We start from the raw sequence: 20,996 nt of genomic DNA on the forward strand, positions 1-20,996 counted from the left end.
ACCTCACGGGGCTCAGGATAGCACTGGCCTAACCAGAGCACAGCTGGGAGCCAGCAAAAGACTGTTCTATGTTTTCAATATAGAATGAGATTTTTTTTTTAGAACCAGATTTTTTTTTTAATTTATTTTGTACAGAGAGAGAGATCACAAGTAGGCAGAGAGGCAGGCAGAGGGTGGGGGGAAGCAGGCTCCCTGCTGAGCAGAGAGCCTGATGTGGGACTCGATCCCAGGACCCTGGGATCATGACCTGAGCCGAAGGCAGAGGCTTTAACCTGCTGAGCCACCCAGGTACCCCTAGAACCAGATTTTTTAAAGTAGATTTGATCTTGATCTTTTCTCAATGGAATATATGCTAATTACAAATGTGCAAAGAATTATGAAGAAGAAAATTACACATAATCCTGTAGTCAAAGATAACTGGTATTACTAGTTCGAGGCATAAACTTCTGAGCTTATTTTACCTTTTCTTATGCACATACATTTAGGCATGAAGAAAAAACTGTCTACTAGTGTACATTAAGGTTGTTCAACTTTTCCTGCCATTACAAAAAAAAAACAATTGCCATAAACATTCCTATCACCATGTCTTTGTGCAAATGTGCAAATACTTTTATAGGCATAGTTTCTGGAAGTAAAGCCACTGAGCTGAAGGGTCTGCCTACTGTCAAACTGCCATCTGGAAATACTAACTCAAATTCCCACTGGCGGTATAGAAAAGTGCTCATTTCACACACCTCTGCCAACACTAGATATCATCTGGGGGTTTTTTGGTTGTTTTTTTTTAAGCCTTTACCTGTCAGGTAAGGTAAAACACACACACAAACACACGTATAACTGTATTTCATTCTTTTAATTTTTGAAAACACGATTAAAAATTTTTTGGTCCTCTTCTTCATATTTTTTAAAACATCCTCTCTGGCCTGTGGAAAATCCTAATCCACAACACCGAGAAGTTATATTTAGTAAGGGGGACAGTGTGCTTAATTTATGCAACAGTCTAAGTGACTAGAAGCCAAGCAAATTTTGGATTTGAAAAGCAGCATGAAAGAAGGTAGAACAAATGATCAGATATTAATTCTCAAGGGATATGGACTGTGGGTAAGCTGTGATTATCAGAATTGAGTGGGAAATGTGTTTCCACATTTATGTACTCTAAATAATAAGCTGTCTTGCTAATTAAAATCAACGAAGGACTTACATGTTAACTTCTTACTTCCTTAAGTTTTTCTTTGTCATATGCTTGACTTTGATTTTGGTTATGCTAGGCAAATGGGTTAGAGGAAAAATACAAACAGAAAATTGATACAGGTTGTCAATCCTGAGATAAAGAAAGGGCTGTGTGTGCGTGGGTGTGAATGTGTGTGTATGTAACACAGATCCTAAAATAAGTGGGCGTATGCACCAACCACCGGACAAGACTTGTCACACACTTCATCTCATTAATCTTCACAATTCTTTGAAAGGCACAGAATCTGTATTTTTTAAATGAGGAAAATGAGTACCAGAGAAATTGACCCAGGTGGTTATCTAAAGAGCTAAGCTGTTATTAGAACTTTTGTTTCCTGCTGCTATTTTACTTCAAATCCTATAATTGACCTCCTGCCCCGCACTATACCACAGCACTGAAAAAAGTCCTAGATTAGAACTTTGGGGCTCTCCCTGACACTAGCGTCCTTCTTTTCTCATTGGGGATACAAAGAAACAAACAAATGATTAAGAAAAAAGAGAACAGGGGTGCCTGAGTGGCTTAGTGGGTTAAAGCCTCTGCCTTCGGCTCAGGTCATGATCCCAGAGTCCTGGGATCGAGTCCCACATCGGGCTCTCTGCTCAGCAGGGAGCCTGCTTCCTCCTCTCTCTCTGCCTGCTTCCCTGCCTACTTGTGATGTCCGCCTGTCAAGTAAATAAATGAAATCTTAAAAAAAAATAAAAAAGAGAACAGGTTGCATGTGAGAATGGGAAAAGATTCCAGCAATATGAATAAAAAACAAGAAAATAAACTTAAGTATTGAGTGAATGAGAAATTAAGGAAATTGAACAAAGAAGTGTAAACTTCGAATCATATCAGGAAGACAATAATACATGAGTACAGGATAAAGAAGAAGCACAAAAAAGCAATGGTATGGAAACCCCCCTCCCCCCAATACACATATACCTCAAAAGAAGAAATTAAAAAAAAAAACAAAAAACAAAAAACCAATAGTTAGAAGCCACAGAATTATAAAAGTGGATGGTCCAATCAAGAAATGTTATGTCCAGCCTCTTCAACTTGACCTGTTCCTAAAGAAAGAATCCATTTTCCATTCTGTTACTATTTGCTTTCCCCCACTACCTTCTTTAACTGCAGTGATCAAAACTGTACTCTCTCTTCAAATAAGGGTGATAGGGGCGCCTGGGTGGCTCAGTGGGTTAAAGCCTCTGCCTTTGGCTCAGGTCATGATCTCAAGGTCCTGGGATCGAGACCTGAATCAGGCTCTCTGCCTAGCAGGGAACCTGCTTCCCCATCTCTCTCTGCCTCTCTGCCTACTTGTGATCTCTCTCTCTCTCTGTTAAATAAATAAATAAAATCTTTAAAACAAACAAACAAACAAATAAACAAACAGATAAGGGTGATCGCCACCTGGGAATAGAAAGAGAATGTTATCCAGGCCTGCAGACACTATTTGCACTGACAACTTCAGAACTTCATCACTTTGTTGCTCTCTTGCTTCTCTGCAGGCCTTTTGCCAATATTTGTGTTGCTTTGTGTTTGTTCTTAACGATACTTCTCTGAACTTAGAACAAGAAAAATCATGGAAGGCATCTTAAGAAGACCCCCTAGACCAAAGAGAAGAGCAGGGAACTGCTCCTGTGTCTTACAGCTGATACACATCAGAGCCAGGGTAATACCCAACCATGGGTTCTTACCTTCACGGACTCGCATGTGGCCTTATAAACCAAATTGAGCCTAAACTTTATTTCTGTGAAAAGAGAAAGGAAATGAGAAAACTAGGGCAAGGGAATCTGCAAAGAAAAAGGAAGACTTTGAGGAGGAAAGATCACAACCAATAGAAGCGTGAGTGTGAGTGCACAGAGCGGGAAAAGTAAGAAACTCAAGTGTAGGGAGAATGGAACAGCTCCTTTCTCCGTTCCTTTTGTTCTTCTGTCCCCTTGTGTGTATCTTGCTTGCATTCATCACTTTTTCAGGAAAAAAGGCGCAATCTGTTTTTTTTATTTTTGGGTTTTTTTTTTTTTAAAGATGTTATTTATTTATCTGACAGAGAGAGAGAGAGCACAAGCAGGGGACGTGGGAGGAGGAGAAGCAGGCTCCCCACTGAGCAGGGAGCCTGATGCAGGACTCAATCCCAGGACCCCGAGATCATGGTCTGAGCCAAAGGCAGTCACTTAACCAACTGAGCCACCCAGTGCCCCAAAAGGCGTACATTTGAGATAGGAAAAAGTAAGTAAATAGTGAGAGAATATGAAATAAAGTTCAGAATGACTATGCATCAGAATGGGAAAAGGGGACTGATCAAATTCTTTACATAAGATTAAAATTAGGGGGGGCGCCTGGGTGGCTCAGTGGGTTAAGCCGCTGCCTTCGGCTCAGGTCATGATCTCAGAGTCCTGGGATCGAGCCCCGCATCGGGCTCTCTGCTCAGCAGGGAGCCTGCTTCCTCCTCTCTCTCTGCCTGCCTCTCTGCCTGCTTGTGATCTCTCTGTCAAATAAATAAATAAAATCTTAAAAAAAAAAAAAGATTAAAATTAAATGATAAAGAAGAAACTTGAGACATGGTCCCTCTTCCTCCCCACGCCTCCACCAAAATTTGTATATCCCTATTTATTATGTTCCCCATACCTGCCTTCTCTCATTTTCTAAGTGGATTTTTTGGCCTTTTAATTTTTCAAAACACCAATAAGAACATGAGAAAAGAAGTGAGTAAATTTTAAAAATGCAAAAATCAGAAAATAAGGAAAGCACAAAATGAGTGAAGTTAACCTTAAAACCTTACCACCAAGAGGATGCTCACAATATAAGAGGCATTTAGTTACTAGGTCCAGGCTGAAGTCCTGCCTCACCTTCCAACGAGGGCTGAAGAAGTAGCAACAAGAAGGTAGACTGTGACTTAGCCCACACAATTTGCATTTTCCATTGTCCTTCTTCCTCACCCACAAGTGTAATTCCCTGTGAAACCTGCACTAGTGGCACGGTCCCTTTCCGCATTTGCGTACACACATGTACACACTCTCCAAGAAGGACGCCAAGTCCATGTGCCAAAGAAAGTGTCAACTATGGTGAAATCTAAGGAGTGGGAAAGGCGAGGGAGAATTTTACTTAGTTACTTAATATGAGTCAGTATTGCTTGGTCTTTTTAAAAACAGTCATTAGATATAATTTTGGACATTTAAAATAAAGAATAAAGAATGGGCAAATGATGATAAATGAACATAGACATGAGAGGGGAAAATGTGCAAGGAGAAATTAAAAGAGAGTAAAACAACGGTCTTTTAAAGCTGTCTTTTATTTTTGTCCCTTCTCTTCTGATTTTATAGCTGTACTTGAGGGGAGGGGCGCCTCAGACCCCCTGCCTGTATATTCTTTCAAGGTTTATCTTCTCACACCCTACCTGGAAAAATCAGACAATATGGACACTGATTTTAAGAAGAAGGAATTAGATGAAAACCTTATACTGCATACATCTACAATCATAATCTACTCTCTAAACAGATCAATAGGGGGGCACCGGGTGGGTCAGTCATTAAGCTTCTGCCTTGGGCTCAGGTCATGATCCAGAGTCCTGGGATTAAGACCCGAATCGGGCTCTCTGCTCAGCGGGAAGCCTGCTTCTCCCTCTCCCACTTGCCTTGCTTGTGTTCCCTCTCTCGCTGTCTCTCTCTGTCAAATACATAAATAATATCTTTAAAAATAAATAATAAACAGATCAATAGAAATAATCATTTACCTTTCTTCAAAGAGACAGCCGAAGTAACTCTAAGTCACTCATGATAGCTTCTGTTTTGTTGACAAATAATTAGAGATAGTAATGGATCATTCCTGAAAACCTCCATGATAGGGTTCATGGCCTTGATATGCCTGAACCAATTTCTCAGGTAGATTGCAGGATCCCTTATCAGTCCTTCATGGTACTTCTTTTTTTCCCCAAAAAAATACCACGTTTTTCTTAAAATACCACTCTTTTTTCCTCAACTACTACTTTTATATCACCCATCAACTCCAAAGTTCCAAAGTAGCCGTTTTCTTTCCTTCTTCATTAGATGCAGCCCAGACTCCTCAGGGGGATATTAAAAACCTTCAAGATCTGGTCCCATCCTATAACCATTCTTATGCCCCTGCTTCCCTAAGCCAAGCCCTATGTCAACTACCTCACAGCTCTTCCTTCTCTTTTTTTTTTTTTTTAAAGATTTTATTTATTTGTCAGAGAGAGAGGAGAGCGAGCGAGCACAGGCAGAGTGGCAGGCAGAGGGAGAAGCAGGCTCCCCGCCAAACAAGGAGCCCGATGCGGGACTCGATCCCAGGACACTGGGATCATGACCTGAGCCGAAGGCAGCTGCTCAACCAACTGAGCCACCCAGGCGTCCCGCTCTTCCTTCTCTTAATCAGGAAGTACTCACGCAGCTGCAGGCCCATTTACTCCAGGGAACACCATATGCAGAGAGAAGAAATTAAACCATAAAAGTGGTAATTTTTTTTTTTTTAACAGAGAAGGCACTCAATTGTTTCTTGCCTCTGTATCTTACCAACTCCAAGAAAGTAACAGAATCACTAAGAGAGAACATGACTGCAAGTTCAGGCTCCAAAGTCAGCCAACAGTATTCCGATGTCAGCTCTACCAATTACAAAATTACACTATGACCTAGGATAAGTTATTTTTCTCTCTGAACCTCAGATTGGTCATCCCCAAAGTGGAGATAACAACTTTATTCATCTCCCTGAGTTATGATAAAGATTGCTAGTTGTCAAAATGACTTTTAGATACTCGATTTGTTTCTAATAAGCTTGATGTCATCATCTGGTATAGAAATCTCCAGAATCTACCCTTTTCCTCAGATACCATGTTCTGAAGCGGTATCCTTAACTAAAATTAAGCAATTAAAAATTAAATTAGGTGATTACTTGCTCTGGTGAATATTTATGTAGCCACAATCACATAACTTCATGCAGTCATAGTATGTAAACTTTGCTTATTGATAGTAAACTTTTAAAATCAACCTATGAGGGGCACCTAGGTGGCTCAGTGGGTTAAGCCTCTGCCTTCGGCTCAGGTCATGATCTCAGCGTCCTGGGATCGAGTCCCGCATCAGGCTCCCTGCTGGGCAGAGAGCCTGCTTCCCCCCGCTCTTTCTGCCTACTTGTGATTTCTCTCTCTGTGTGTCAAATAAATAAATAAAATCTTTAAAAAAAGAAATCAACCTATGTTCAGGGCGCCTCAGTGGCTCAGTTGGTTAAGCCGACTGTCTTCAGCTCAGGTCTTGATCCTGGAGTCCCAGGATCAAGTCCAACATCAGGCTCCCTGCTCAGCAGGGAGTCTGCTTCTCCTTCTGACCCTCTCCCATCTCAAGCTGTCTCTCTCATCTCTCAAATAAATAAAATCTTGGGGGAAAAAAGTAAAATAAATAAAATCAACCTGTTATTGAAACATGGAAGGAGTAATAACGAATACTGAAAAGGAATTAAAGAATGTTTATATATGAGAGAAGTAAGGAGGGACAAGTGAGAGAAAGGATGGGTAAAGGGAGTACTATGGTCACTAGGTAGAGTATTTCTATTTGGCAGAGCAGAGAAAAAAAGTGTAAGTGAAATTGTTAAAGTTACATAGATAGCCAACTAACAAAGTAACTGAAAGAGATGTGGGGATTTTACTAGTGAGCTAATTCCTCATCTACCACAGAAGAAAATCAACAGATGATATCAAAAACTGAAAAATCAACAGAGTGTATAAATACATCATTTAGAGATATGAAAGTAAAACTAAAACCCTACAAAAAGGCTAGTAAAAAGAGTTAAAAGTCATTTATTTAGGAAAGAGGTAGAGAGGGTTAAGAGAAGAAAACATACTTCTTGTACTAGTTCTTTTATATTGTGTTTAAAATGGCATACATTCAGACAGCGTGCCTACCAAAAGCAGCTGACCATCTTTCTAAATAAGAGGGTCCTAACTGGAGAAACTGGCAAGGAGAAGCTCCCATGGTACTACAATAATATCAGTCTGGGCTTCAAGATTCCCAAGGAGGCCACAGAGGGCATGTATGTCGACAAGAAATGTCCCTTTATTTGTAATGTCTCTATCCAAGGGCAGATTTTGTCTGGTGTGGTGACCAACATGAAGATGAAGAAGACCACTGTCATCTACCAAGACTACCTCCACTACATCCAAAAGTACAACCCCTTCAAGAAACACCACAAGAACATGTCTGTGAGCCTATCCCGCTGCTTCAAGGATGTCCAGATTGGTAACGTTGTCAGTGTGCAAGTGCTGGCCCTTGAGCAAAACTGTGATGTTTCAACACGCTCAAGGTCATGAAGCCCACTGGTGCGAAGAAGCAATTCTAGAAATTCTGAGACTAAACATCTACCCATACCCCCAAAGAAAATAAAGTTATTTTCCCTGTAAAAAAGGAAGGAAGGAAGGAAGGAGAGAATACAACTGACAAAAATCTATTCACAATACCGACTAAAACCACCACAAGTATTAACCTGACAAGAAATATAGACAACTTACATGAAGAAAAATAACTCTAGGGGCACCTGGGTAGCTCAGCCGGTTTAGAATCTGACTCTTGGTTTCAGTTCAGATCGTGATTTCAGGGTCCTGGGTGTGAGCCATGAGTGGAGCCCCACGTCAGGCTCCATGCTCAGCAGGGAATCTGCTCAAGATTCTCTCCTTCTCCCTCCACCCCTTCCCTCCCCTCATGCTCTCACACTATCTCTCTCTCCCTCTCAAATAAATCTTTGAAAAAAAAAAACTCAAAATCTTTACTGACATACAAAAAGACTTAAATTTTAGTGAGTCCTACTATGGTCCTGAAAGGCAGTGTCTTAAAGTTAGTGATTCACCTCAGGTATTCCATAATCAGTGCAATTCCAATTTAAAAAAAAAAAAAAAAAACAGAATTACTTTGGAGACTATTCAGTCTATTTTTAAAATTTATCTAGAACAGAAAATATATGAAAAGAAAAAGAAAAGCCAAATAAGAACAATGATAAAGAACTCACTCTACTAGGTAGTTCAGAACTAGACTAATTGATCTATGAAAAAGAATAAAGTACACAGTATCATGAGCTTCACCTTCTTCATTAAATAGGGAAATAGTAATTTTGAACAAAATTAAATACCAAGATATGGCCACTGACCTCCCTACTGTTATATTTGGACTGATGACACAAGCAGCATGACAACATTCAAATCAATGTCTTATAACCTAAAAAAGGTTGAGTTGGAGCGCTCTAAGCTTCTTAGGGAAAACATTTCTCATTCTCTGTAGAAAAAAAAGAGGGGCACCTGGGTGGCTCATTCAGTTAAGTGCCTGCCTTCAGCTCAGGTCATGATCCCAAGTTCCTAGAATCAAGCCCCATATCTGGCTCCCTGCTTGGTGGGAAGCCTCCTCCTTTCTCTCCCACTTCCATGTTCTCTCTCGATTTCTCAAATAAATAAATAAAAATTTTTTAAAAAGAAAAACAGAGCTACTCATAATCAGGCAAAATCCTGTCTAATAACAAGAGTTTGCAAACTTAGTAAGAGCAGAAATGTTATATTTCACATCAGGTAATTACCTACTTGTAGCTAATATATTCCAATTGCAAGACAGTAATTGGACAAAATGTGCATACAGAGGAAAAAGCAATCAAAGAGCAGCTTTGATTGGGGCAAAGGACACCAATGTCAACTTCAGAGTCCAGTATTTTCTCATGAAAGGTCTAAGCTCAGAAAGTTGAGACCACTGTACCCTCACCTATTTACTGCAAAAGCCTTCTGGTCTCCCTTGCACTAGTCTCATCTCTCCCCCGCCGCCCCCCCCCCAGTCTCTAAACTGTTGTCAGAGATCCTTCTGAAATTCAAATCACATTAATCTCTCCCCAGCTTAAAACCTTCTCCCTTAGAAAGGGGAACCCTCCTACACTGTTGGTGGGAATGCAAGCTGGTGCAACCACTCTGGAAAACAGCATGGAGGTTCCTCAAAATGTTGAAAATAGAACTACCCTATGACCCAGCAATTGCACTGCTGGGTATTTACCCTAAAGATACAAACGTAGTGATCCGAAGGGGCATGTGCACCCGAATGTTTATAGCAGCAATGTCTACAATAGCCAAACTATGGAAAGAACCTAGATGTCCATCAACAGACGAATGGATAAAGAAGATGTGGTATATATACACAATGGAATACTATGCAGCCATCAAAAGAAATGAAATCTTGCCATTTGCGACGACGTGGATGGAACTAGAGGGTATCATGCTTAGCGAAATAAGTCAATTGGAGGAATACAACTATCATATGATCTCCCTGATATGAGGGAGAGGAGATGCAACATGGGGGGTTAAGGGGGTAGGAGAAGAATAAATGTAACAAGATGGGATTGGGAGGGAGACAAACCATAAGTGACTCTTAATCTCACAAAACAAACTGAGGGTTGATGGGGGGAGGGGGGTTGGGGGGGGTGGGGTTATGGATATTGGGGAGGGTATGTGCTATGGTGAGTGCTGTGAAGTGTGTAAACCTGGCGATGCGCAGACCTGTACCCCTGGGGATAAAAATATATGTTCATAAAAAATAAAATTAAAAAAAAAAGTAACAGTAAAATAAAAAAAAAATAAAAACCTTCTCCCTTAGGTAGGGCGAGGGGAGGGGACAGGGAGAGATAACGTCCAAATTTCTTAGCCTGGATTATGAGGTCTTTATTATGACACTCTGCCCTTGCCTACTTCCTCATCTTCAATCCTTGTTTATCTACAAGATATAATCCTTCTTATTCCTCAAGGCTTAGCTCAAATATTACCTCCAGAAATCCGTTGCTTACTTCTCCACACTCAAGCTACCACTGGAATGTTCCTCTATTACGGTGCTGCCATAATTACATGATAGAAGCATGTCCTTGTACTATACTATGAATTACTGAAAAAAAGGTTAATACTTTTATTCACTTTTCATGTCCCCCACTAGCCCTTGTTATATAAAGCATTCAACATATCTTTGTACCAATTATTTATTAACAGTTTTGGATTCCATGAGAAACTCTCGATTTCCCCTCCCTTGTACGAAGAATTCAAATGACATAAAGACAGAAATCACAAGTATCTAAAATGCTCAGCATCTCCTAAAAGCAAAATTCTGTATGATTAAATAGAGTAGGTCCAGCCATCATGATCTGGGAACTGGAGAGCTCCATTCCAGCCAAAAATCTATTTCATGTCTTAGAGAAAAAAATGTGTAGCCTATTTTTTTCTTCTTAAAAGAGTAAGGTGGCTATGGTTTCTTTCTGCTCTAGAAATCTAGGACTCATTCCTACACGGACATCAGCATAGGACATTCAATACACAGTGTGCACACTGCTGTCATGTAGGTTATACTAAGCCAAGGGGAAAATTAGTAGCAGATGGTACCAAGGTTCTAGGTCAACATTTTTTATTTGCACTCTAGAACAAATACAATTTCTCTTCAATTAAAGTAGATGAGATGTGCATTACCCTTATTTCTAGAATTAGATCATCTTATATTTCTGGGGCCTTTCCATCTTCCAAATGCTTTCAGAGGCGTTATACCAGTAATTCTTATAACAACCTTGTGAAGTAAGAACTAGTATTAGTGCTTATTGCTGAAAGGGAGGCTGGGGTTCGTAGACATAACAAGATTCTAAAACATTCACCTTACATGCCTGAAGCTTCCTCTGACTGCTGTTTTTATGTTGCAGTTCAAGTACCTTACAATTTTTGAGTGTTTTAAGAAACACTGAGATGACTTCCAGCTCAGAGGCTTAGTACATTATACCAAAATTTGAGACTAATAATATTTTCCTAAGCTAATGCATAAATACACAATGTAGGAGCAACCATTGAGTTTTATACTTAATATACAGTTTTAAGACTAGGGATATGCCATCAAAACTCGGGTTTCTTCTCTTTGATCTTTCTGGATCTGAATGAACATTTTTCAACTTTATAGACCCATCAATCGAAACCACTTCCACTAACATTGTTTAATAATAAATACAATTCAGATTTGATGAAAATTAGAATCTACCAGTTTTACATTCTGAAATGGAACTGATCTGTATAATTTAAGATATTTCACTTAAAACTGTCCTGGAATGCAGAAGAAAGATTTCTTTAAAAATAGTCTTGCCATCCACTAAGATTAATGCCAATATGGGCAGTCAGTACAGAAAATTTTTCGCTCAGCAAAATGAATCATTAAAATAATTAAAAATAAGTAAAATATGAAATATATGCTCATGAAAAAAAGATAAGACTATCTGTACGTGAAAACATCATCCCTGAAACAAGACACCTCACATTCATCCATTTTACAAGCTTAGATGACTAGAAAAATTCACTCAAATTGCCATAATGTTTCACTTTAATTCAATCTTAGAGATTACTTTTATGGTAAAAGTAATGGAAGTCCTTTCCATCCTTATTTCTGTGATGTGCAAAGCCAAACAGTCCTCATAGTATGCTATGCATTTCAATTTACTCCTGCATTCAGCATACAGGAGAGTTTCCAAACATATTAAGACAAAACTCTAAATGGAAAATCCTTCTGACAAACTGCATATTGAGTTATCCAAATTCCCAAATCCTACCCTATTTCTATGTAAAAGGTCCTTCCCAGGCTTAGAAAACTCAGCTGTGCTCTGGAAATTTCATCCATGGTCTAATTCATATTTTGAATAAAAAGCAGGCATCAAGGCTGGAACCGTGAACATGACACATTGAAGTTGATACCATAAAGTAGCAACAGTCTCCAGACAGGCTCTCACAAGGAGCACTGACATGATAAAGTTACATCTAAGTAGACCCACATGAATAACCTGAAATGACAGACGAATTTCAGTTGGAAGACAAGTTTGGAAGACATTTCTTGACATGTCATTTATTCTGTCTGACCAGGCAGGAGTATTTCTTATAATTCAAGAGCAATCTCCATATAATTTAAATTCTGATCTCCTCACTCATACTTTCAAATGCTTCTCTCATGCTATAGGAGCTGACAGATTCTAAGAACATGATACATGGATTCTGCCTCCATTTTATCTATGCTGAATACTTACACCGTGTCATTTTATAAAGCTAATTATTTTCACCGTACACGACTCTTTTTAACTGACACAAATACATTCTGTCCAGATTATTGTAGAAAGTTAAAATACAGCTTTACTCGTGACTCAAACTGAGTAAGACTTGAAATGTTTACATTAAAGCTCACTGTTCATAGGTGTCAGACACATAAAATTTTTAGGCATATCTACATCCTTGACTTGCAACCTAAGAATACAGTGGTTTTGCCACTGACCACTTCATTACAATGAGCTTCCTATTCATCAGCCTGAAAATTTTACTGTTACAGAAGTCTACATTTGCCAGGGGAAAAAAAACAAAAAAAAACAAAAACCACTTCGCCTCATCAAAAATACTTCACCTTTTTATCTCAGACTGAAATAGACTATCTCAAATAGGCTGTCAAGAGTTCAAATAAATATTTAAACTTAACTAAACAGAAAATAAAATCACAAATGTATCCATCCCATCTTTCACTAGGACCATTCCACTTACCTTAAAATTAGTAGTATGACTCTTACCTTTTTCTGGACTTAAGTTTTTATATACTTCAAGGTCTGCCATTAAATTTAATACTCTTACACATTATTGGCAAGAGCAGTCAAATTCCTCTCTAAAGGCAAAGCCTTTTTCTGATACACATCTCCAGAAAGGAGAAGAGGAAAAAAAAAAAAAAAAAGGCAAAGAAATCCTCAGCAGCCCCAAGAACTTGGCTCATGCTGCCCTTTATGGCATGATGCGATCTTCACAATTCAGGCTTTACGGTGTGGAGAAAATAAATCCGGGAGATATGATTACAGAACTTTGTCCCAAAGTGAAAAGCACAGCCAGATAAGAGCACTGGAAGCATCTGCTCAGGGCTGCCGCTATTGTGGGAATGCAGGCGCTGTGGCTAGTTTGGGTATGAGACATGCATGCTTAGCGCAGGGCTTAAAACCCTCAAGGCATTGTGCACATTTTATGTCTGGGAAGTGGAGCTCTTTAGCCTTCAAAGAAAAACCCTCCTCACCTACAAGGGGCCATTGAGAAACACAGATTACCAGGGTAGTGACGCAGGCTGAATGCAGAAAATGAACATGCACACACACACACACACACACACACAGAGAAACACAGAAGCACACACACAGACACGCACACTCTCGGAAGCAAAGATCACTCCACTGGAGGCAAAAGCAATCCATTAAAAAGGAAGCTATCTGTAATCTCCATAGCACACTACTTTCGTGCCAGTCCAGGTAAGCACAGATTACTGACAGTGTTGAAGGTTTTCCTTGATGTCTGTCCTTATTCCACACACAAACATAGCCATGATTATAGAAGAGACTGGAAGGTTTCCAACTTAGAACGAAAGAGGTGACAGTTTCTAAATACTTGAGCAGTGATGGCTACTTCTCAGGTAAAAATCACATCCCTGTGGGCAAGTTAAGTAGCGAGAATGGGTCTGAAAAAGCCAGTTTTAGTGAATGAACCGGCATATTATTAAAGTCCAGTTTTCCCTAAAATATGCATAAGCATTTATTTGCATGTTTTATCAACTTCGTTACAGAGACAGGTAGACAGACAGAAAGGCAGGGCATGTCTTTCACAAGCAATTTACTGTAGTCTTGCATTTCAGACTTGTAACTAAGTCTCTCCATCCTGAGCATTAACTCCCTTACTCCCAGAATTCTCTAATACTAACACCTCTTGCCATTTTCTTCTCCCTGCTTCCGCTGAACCCCTGACCTATCCCATAAATGTCACCATCAACCCATCTACTCCACTCCCATAGGACCACCCAGCCCAGATCACTAACCCATCCCTCTGCCCTGAGGTATCATGCTCTATCCCACTTCCTGTTCACCTGTTTCCCAATTGCCATGGCCCTCATCCCATCTGCAGACCCTACTGTTTACTCTTAAATCCTCTGAGAAATCTGAATGTCACAGATGTGTGTGTGAGTATGCATAATTAGAATATCCTTCTCACAAGACTCTGTATGTGTGTGTATATATATATATATACACACACACAAATATACAACAAAACAGTTAAGAGTTTAGGAGCCCATCTACCTGGGTTTAAATTCTGACTCTTCCACCAACCATCTGTGTGAACTGGGACAAGTTACTTAAATGGTCTGATACTTGGTTTCCTTATTTGTACAATAGGCATAATAATAGTTCCTCCTTCAAATGTTATTGTAAGAATTTAATACGCATAAAGTGCTTAGAATCAGTTATTTTGCATTATCATTGTCATACTATGGTTATTAGTCTTGAAATCCTTTACAACAACCTAGAAATGCAGTGGAGTTCACTGTTTAAATGAAACAGTACTTTAAATGTAGAGTGGTACCCCCAAATTTGAGGTATCAGAAATACCCACTTCTGTTAAATAATTCAAATGATTAATACTCCCAGATAGTCTTCTATAAAAAGACACTAGTGTCCCCAAGACACAAAATTGGTGTCAAATGATGGGTTTCTCGTTCCTCTGACTTGCCAGAACCAAAGTTACCTGAAAAGCAAAAGGCAGCTTTGGGTCAATTTCTCACTCAGTCCAGAAAAGAGATGGAGACCAAAGTGCTCCCAAGGGAGACTGGCAAACTTCTCCTTCCCTTTTCTTCCAGAGGTTCCCCACAATAGTCTTGGGAGAGTGAGGAGAGAGGAAGGGAGCAGACAGCTTTTCCCCTCCTCATCCACAGCGAGTCTTCTCCCAGTAGGTTCTTCATGCTTCTTGCCTTCTAGCCCTCAAAGCTCCCCAGGCTCCTCCCTGGAAAGGCTGACCTATGGCTCAAACATGAAGCCCAAGCCCAACACCACAGCGATGGGCAGTGCCGGCAAGCAGGCGGGAGAGCCTTTAGAAAGCAGGCATGTACCCTGAGCATGTGTCTGACCACCAAGGAAAACTCATGGGTTTTGAAAATCCAGAAATATCTACACCTTATTAAATATCCAATTCTTTAGCAGCAGCAAGTAATTCTCTATGCAGCCCATTGGAAAGACTCATACTGAAACACCTACTCTAGGGTCAGCAGAGACACTGGATGATTGACACACATTGCCCTGAGTTACGCCCCAGAGTTCTCGCAGCAGAAGGTCATGTATAATGTCAAGTCGAGGTTACCAGGCTTTCAGGGTCAGTGGTGCTTCCTTTGACTGGGTCACTGCAACAACCGCACAGCTCTGGAATGTTTAACCTCTTATCTGAACTCCTCATTTGAAAAGACTGGGCTCTTTCCAGAGTAGTTCTAGCATAGTACTTGCATATATAATTGGTATCTCATAAGCCCTCATTAGCTATATCTATTTCTACTTCTAATTGTGGAAGATAACCATTATCTTCCACCAATCAGGTAAAAGAGAAAAGTGTCTCCGAGTTCAGCTTGTCAATCGACAGTGAGAGAAGGACTTTAAATCCCATCTAACAATGATTTCCTTACATTTCACACCTGAGTTCTACTTCTGATCTCTCAAAGACACATCACCAAGTAACAGACTACGGCATGGGCTTCAAAGTCACATGGAGGAAAATCTAAGTCCCAGCTTTGTCCTTCACTCACTGCATGATCTTGGGGAAGTTATGGGCAGGGTGGCTAGATAAAACAGACACCCAGTTAAGTCTGGATTTCAGATAAACTACAAACAATTTTTTAGTGTAAGTACATCCCATGCAAAATTTCCTATATTTTTACTTGTTAAAATCTAACTACCTGACGGAAGGGGGCCTCTCTGAGCCTAAAGAGCCTCAATGTAGAGATGTTAGCAGCCACCTCATAGGGTACTTCTGAAGGTAAATGAGCTAGTATAGGCCGAGGGCCATAGCCCTGTGCTTGGACAAATAAGTATTCAATCTCTAGAAGGTGAGTGAATGGGCACTCTAATCACTGGCTGGACAGAACTTTATTTAATCAAGTCCCATGCTGAAGAGGTGATACGCTATACCATCTCCACACAGACCTCAATCTCGCCAGCCACATAATTCCAAATTGAGACCAACTCAGGGCAACAGCATGGCACACATCTGCTCCAAAACTGCCAAGTCCATCGAGAAAACCTACTGACACAAACATGGGAGCCACATCACTTTGTGATTTTTCTAAAAGCTATCATTTACCAAACACTGTAAACAATACCTTCTCCGATCTTCATGAAAATTCCGCAAGGTGCTACATTAGTACTCATATTTTAAACTTAGGGAAGGAGACAGATTCAAGTTGGCCAAGATGTCCAAGACTGCAGAGCTGTGCTAGAATCAGGCTTCCAACCCAAGCTAACTCCAGGCCCAGATCCTTCCCACCGGCTCCATGCTTCAGGTCATGAAAACCATCTACGGGATTTCAAGCCGAGCTTCAGAATTCCTCACTCTTCCCAGTTAGAGAATCTTCCCATAATGGCAGAAGCTGTTAGGGCCTCTGGCTTGGAAACACAGAGATGCTGAGTAAGGAAAATCACCTGGAAAATCAAAATCTCAAATCAGCCATTCAGTTTTTAAATCATAGTCACAATTTTATGTGCATTCGAAGTAGTACAAAAGCAAGCAGAGAGCAGCAGTGACTTCCCAGGGAAAGAGCCTCCGGGGGAGTGCCCAACCACACCCCTCACAGACCCGGTCCTCCCGCCTCGGTAACTTAGTGAGGGTTTGGTTCTGCAGGACCTTTCACACACTGCTGAGAAACTGTAAGTTAAGGGCATAAATTTTTAAAAAGCCATCAGAGGTATAAAAATGTATATACAAGAATATTTCATTAGTACTAGTTATTACAATTACTGCCAACAATCTAAATACCAATCAACAAGGGAATGATTAATAAAATATGCATTCATATTTTAGGATACTAACTAGCCATTAACAATGTTTGAGACATTGTCATTACCTAGAGAATGTCTGGCATCCTATATGAAAAAAAGGATACAAACTAAATATACAATATTTTAATTATGTAAAATATTTGTATATAGAAAGAGAATGAAGGACTAGAAAAATATAGGAAAAAGATTAACAATGAGATCTCTAGTATTTTCTTCTGATATTAACTACATTTTAATTTTTTAGAACTGGCATTTACTTCTTTTATTCAGGAAAAAAAAAGAACTTTTTTAAAAGTCTAGCCGGGAGCACCTGGGTGGCTCAGTGTTAAGCATCTACTTTCAGCTCAGGTCATGATCCCAGTGTCCTGGGATCAAGCCCTGCATCCGGCTCCCTGCTTGGCAGGAAGCCTGCTTCTTCCTCTCCCTCTCCCCATGCTTGTGTTCCTTCTCTCAATGTGTCTCTCTCTGTCAAATATATAAAAATTAAAAAATCTTTAAAAAAATAATAAAAAGTCTAGTCAGTTTAGTAATTCTCAACTAGGGAGGAAATAATCCCTTCCCATTGGTGTATTGAAATGAAGGAGAACTTGCTTTGAGAATTACTGACATTTATGAAGCACTGACTCTATTTCAGACACATACCTAGCATTGTACATACCAAATTTTATCCTTACAATGCCCGTATGAGTGAATTAAATATAATCCTTTCTCTAGTTTCAGATGTGGAACCTGAGGCAGAGAGAAGTCAAGTAACTTCCTAGAGCTGGCCCAGCAAATGAGTGATAGACCTGATATCTGAATCCCCACAGTCTGTCTTCAGGGCCAGTGCTCTTCACCAGGTCAGGTAGTCTGGAAACCTTCAGCTTATACCCTGCAGTTTATACCCTGCAATCTATTTTCTCATCAGAAAGCCTTGTAGAACACCCAAGAGAATTATCAGAGCTCAAGTCTTTTTGTGAAATTTCACTGTGCACTCAACTACACAGGAAACCCCAAATCCTCAATAGACCATATAGCAAAATCAGCAATATAACTACACAGACAGATGAAACCTCAACAAGAATCCTACACATACATGCAAAATTCAAGAGCTAGATTTTGGGAGACTTCCACATGGGTGCTCCAGGGAGACACAGCTCTCAGGGTGAGCAAGGACACTGGCTTTCATAAAACAGAGGGTATCCACCTATCTGCTGCGGTATCGCTCCGCCCAAGCCTCCCTTCTTCACCCCGAGCTGGCTCAGGTTGTTCTGGGGACACTGGGCACTCGCCCTTCACCAAAAGCCCCCTAACCACTCAGGGCTATGTGTACTTACTAGCCCCCCAGCCCTGAGCAGTACCTGGCCCTGAAGCAGACGCAGCACCGACCAATCACTTGGTCAGTGTGAATCACAGACAGGAAAGAGCAGCTCGTTGAAGGCCAGAGACCTTTGCCCCCAAGTGTCTACCGGACAGCACCGGAAATCTGCTTTCAGTTTGTATTTACAATGGACTAGACTCACTAGATGAAAGCTGCTGCCTTCCTGTGGTCTACTCATCACCAGTGCATTTAAGGAAATCACTGTTATAGGAAACTCCAAAACCCCTGTCAGGACCACCCCAGCAAATTGCTAGAACTTCTGCATCAAGTGCACAGGACACAATGGAACACTACCGTGAGTTCATCTTCAAAGGAAACGTTAAGCGCTCCTCAAAGGTGTATGCAAGATACTTAAATACCCAATGGCAGAAATCATGATAACCTTGCCACCCCTGCATGGTCCCTCATACTCTACCCCTTACAAAGCCCTCTCAGGAACAAACGCCTCGTGAACCTGACAACAGCTATACGAAGTGGAAAGAGGCACCACGATCATCTGGCCTCCCCAGATGAGGAAGCTGAGCCTCCAAGACTCTTCATGACTTGCCCAAGATCACAAAGCTGATGGTGCCTGACAGTGCCAGGGGCAGGGGTTACCTGAAACAGGGCTTTCTAATCCAAACAGTGTTCTTCCCACATATCACGTACACACCCTTACCATCATTGCCAGCAAGAATGAGTTGCTAGACAACAGAGAATTAGGAACTGTAAACCCAGTGTACTACAAAAATGTCCCCTGAGAGTTGAGAATGGCGAAAACAAGGGTTCTACCAGGACAGAAGGCTCACCGTGGCTGTTCATTCATCACTGGAGAGAGAGAACTACATATTCTAATAACATGGAGCATGTCCTATAGATCACACATGCCTGTCAAATGAACCAGTTTGGTCTCCTCCTTCATTAAAAACTTGACGTGCTTCAGTGGGCAGTAACTGCTACACGTTTTTAAGCATCCGAATCCCAAAACAGACTAAGCTTTAACCAAATCAAATATTGCTCTGTTCGGCAGGACAAAGATGAGCCAGCCACCCTTTGGCCCCACTGCCTCTTTGAAATGATGCTTCCTTGATGATTTATTGATCTCCCCTTCAAGACTCTGGGCATTAAAACTAAAAGTTCTCATTTTCTTGGAAAGATGACTATCGGTCATGTTGCTTTAAATAGTATAGGTTAGCATAAAATTTTACAGGCACATCACTCTCTGTTTGATGAAGATGTCACTATAATTCAAAATAAAATCCGTGGTCGGCTCAAAGCTTGATGCCAGCTAGAGCTATCCACACAAACAACGGAGACCTCATAGGCAAAATTTCATGCACACACCCTGTTCTAAACCCAGGAGCTCACGGCCAGTGAACACTAGCAGCCCTCGAAATGCTTTTGGTAGAGACTTGGAAAATGTGAACATTCAGTTGACATCCGAGTTGCTTGAACGAATATCCAGATATACACAGAGGTACCCAGAAGTTATAAATAAGCATCAATTGTTTTAGATATCTCCCATCAGTTCTGATCAGGTATAACTGTAACATCAACAGAGGAGAACTAACCAGAGATAGGTAGGCACGTGGGAATCTCTAATAGTTGTTGACAATGACATATATTAAAACAAGTATCTTCTCTCAGGGCTGAAACTTTAATTAAATACTCAAAACTTAAGGAGTGACATATTCAAACTCCCCCACAGCACTCCAGAGGCACTTATACCCTTGAGCGGAGGAGCCCCTTTACCTACCCCCTCGGGAGGAGGGGCTGGACAGAGGGAGCCTAAGCATCCAGAATAAACCCGAAGTACTTGTTCTTGCACTAGTGTTCTAGCACTTCCAGCTAAAACAGGACTGTTTGCTTATGTAATGACCATGCCTCTGCAGAGCTGGTATTTTAGTGGAGGACATTTTACATGCCTTCATCTGACATCTCTGGGTGTACTGAAAACGTAAATGATGTTATCTGCCCGGGCATGGCTTGGTTACAGTCCGTTAAATAGGGATTACGATATGTACATTCAAATGGGAGGCACGCATGGTTATCAAAATGCAAACCCCCACACTGTATCTGGTAATCCTGAAGCCCAGAACACTGCATGTTCAGATTGGTCCCATGAGGAATGCCAACACAAAGATAACCATGGGAGAGAAGAGTGGGGGAAAGGGGAGAAGAAGACTCTCGTTATGATACAACCTCCCTCTAAACAAAGCTCTGCGGAGTAGAGCGGAGAATAGCTCATGGCCCCTGACTGCAGTCAGGAGCCACAGCAGCTCAAGCCGAAGAGCCAGCAGCCCCGTCTCTGAAAAGTCTCCCAGGCCAGCCGAAGCCAAGAGCTACCAGACTGCAAGGCTCATTCTGCACAGCGAGCCGCCCGCAGCCCCAGCCCCAGCCGCCTTCAGGGCTCTTTGCCTTAGTACAGCTGACAAGATACTCTCCTGGGAAGGGGAAGTGGGTTTCAGGGAGAACTGGATGGCCATAACCAGTATGGACAGTAAGGAAATGAGCTCCTCTGAGAATCTAATCCTGTAGTGTCTGCGGAGGACATTTTCATAACAAAAGATGACCTTTAGGGCAAGGGTG

General features: G+C 41.0%; 1 protein-coding gene and 1 pseudogene across 3 annotated transcripts in view; one reads left to right on the forward strand and one right to left on the reverse strand.

Annotated features, from left to right (window-relative positions):
* Positions 1 to 20,996, reverse strand: part of PLCH1 (phospholipase C eta 1) — a 216,351-nt gene that overhangs the window by 141,202 nt on the left and 54,153 nt on the right. The window contains exon 1 of one of the 3 annotated variants that reach the window (XM_047728558.1): positions 12,794 to 13,284. The exons of the other annotated variants lie outside the window; for them this stretch is intronic. Coding sequence (XP_047584514.1) covers positions 12,794 to 12,836 — 43 coding nt within the window. The 5' untranslated portion in view covers positions 12,837 to 13,284. Of the gene's footprint in view, positions 1 to 12,793; positions 13,285 to 20,996 lie in introns of those variants that run through there. 3 annotated transcript variants of the gene reach the window in all.
* Positions 7,088 to 7,520, forward strand: LOC125099179 (40S ribosomal protein S11-like; annotated as a pseudogene).

This window comes from Lutra lutra, chromosome 1 (genome assembly GCF_902655055.1).
Source record: "Lutra lutra chromosome 1, mLutLut1.2, whole genome shotgun sequence".
Lineage (NCBI taxonomy): Eukaryota > Metazoa > Chordata > Mammalia > Carnivora > Mustelidae > Lutra > Lutra lutra.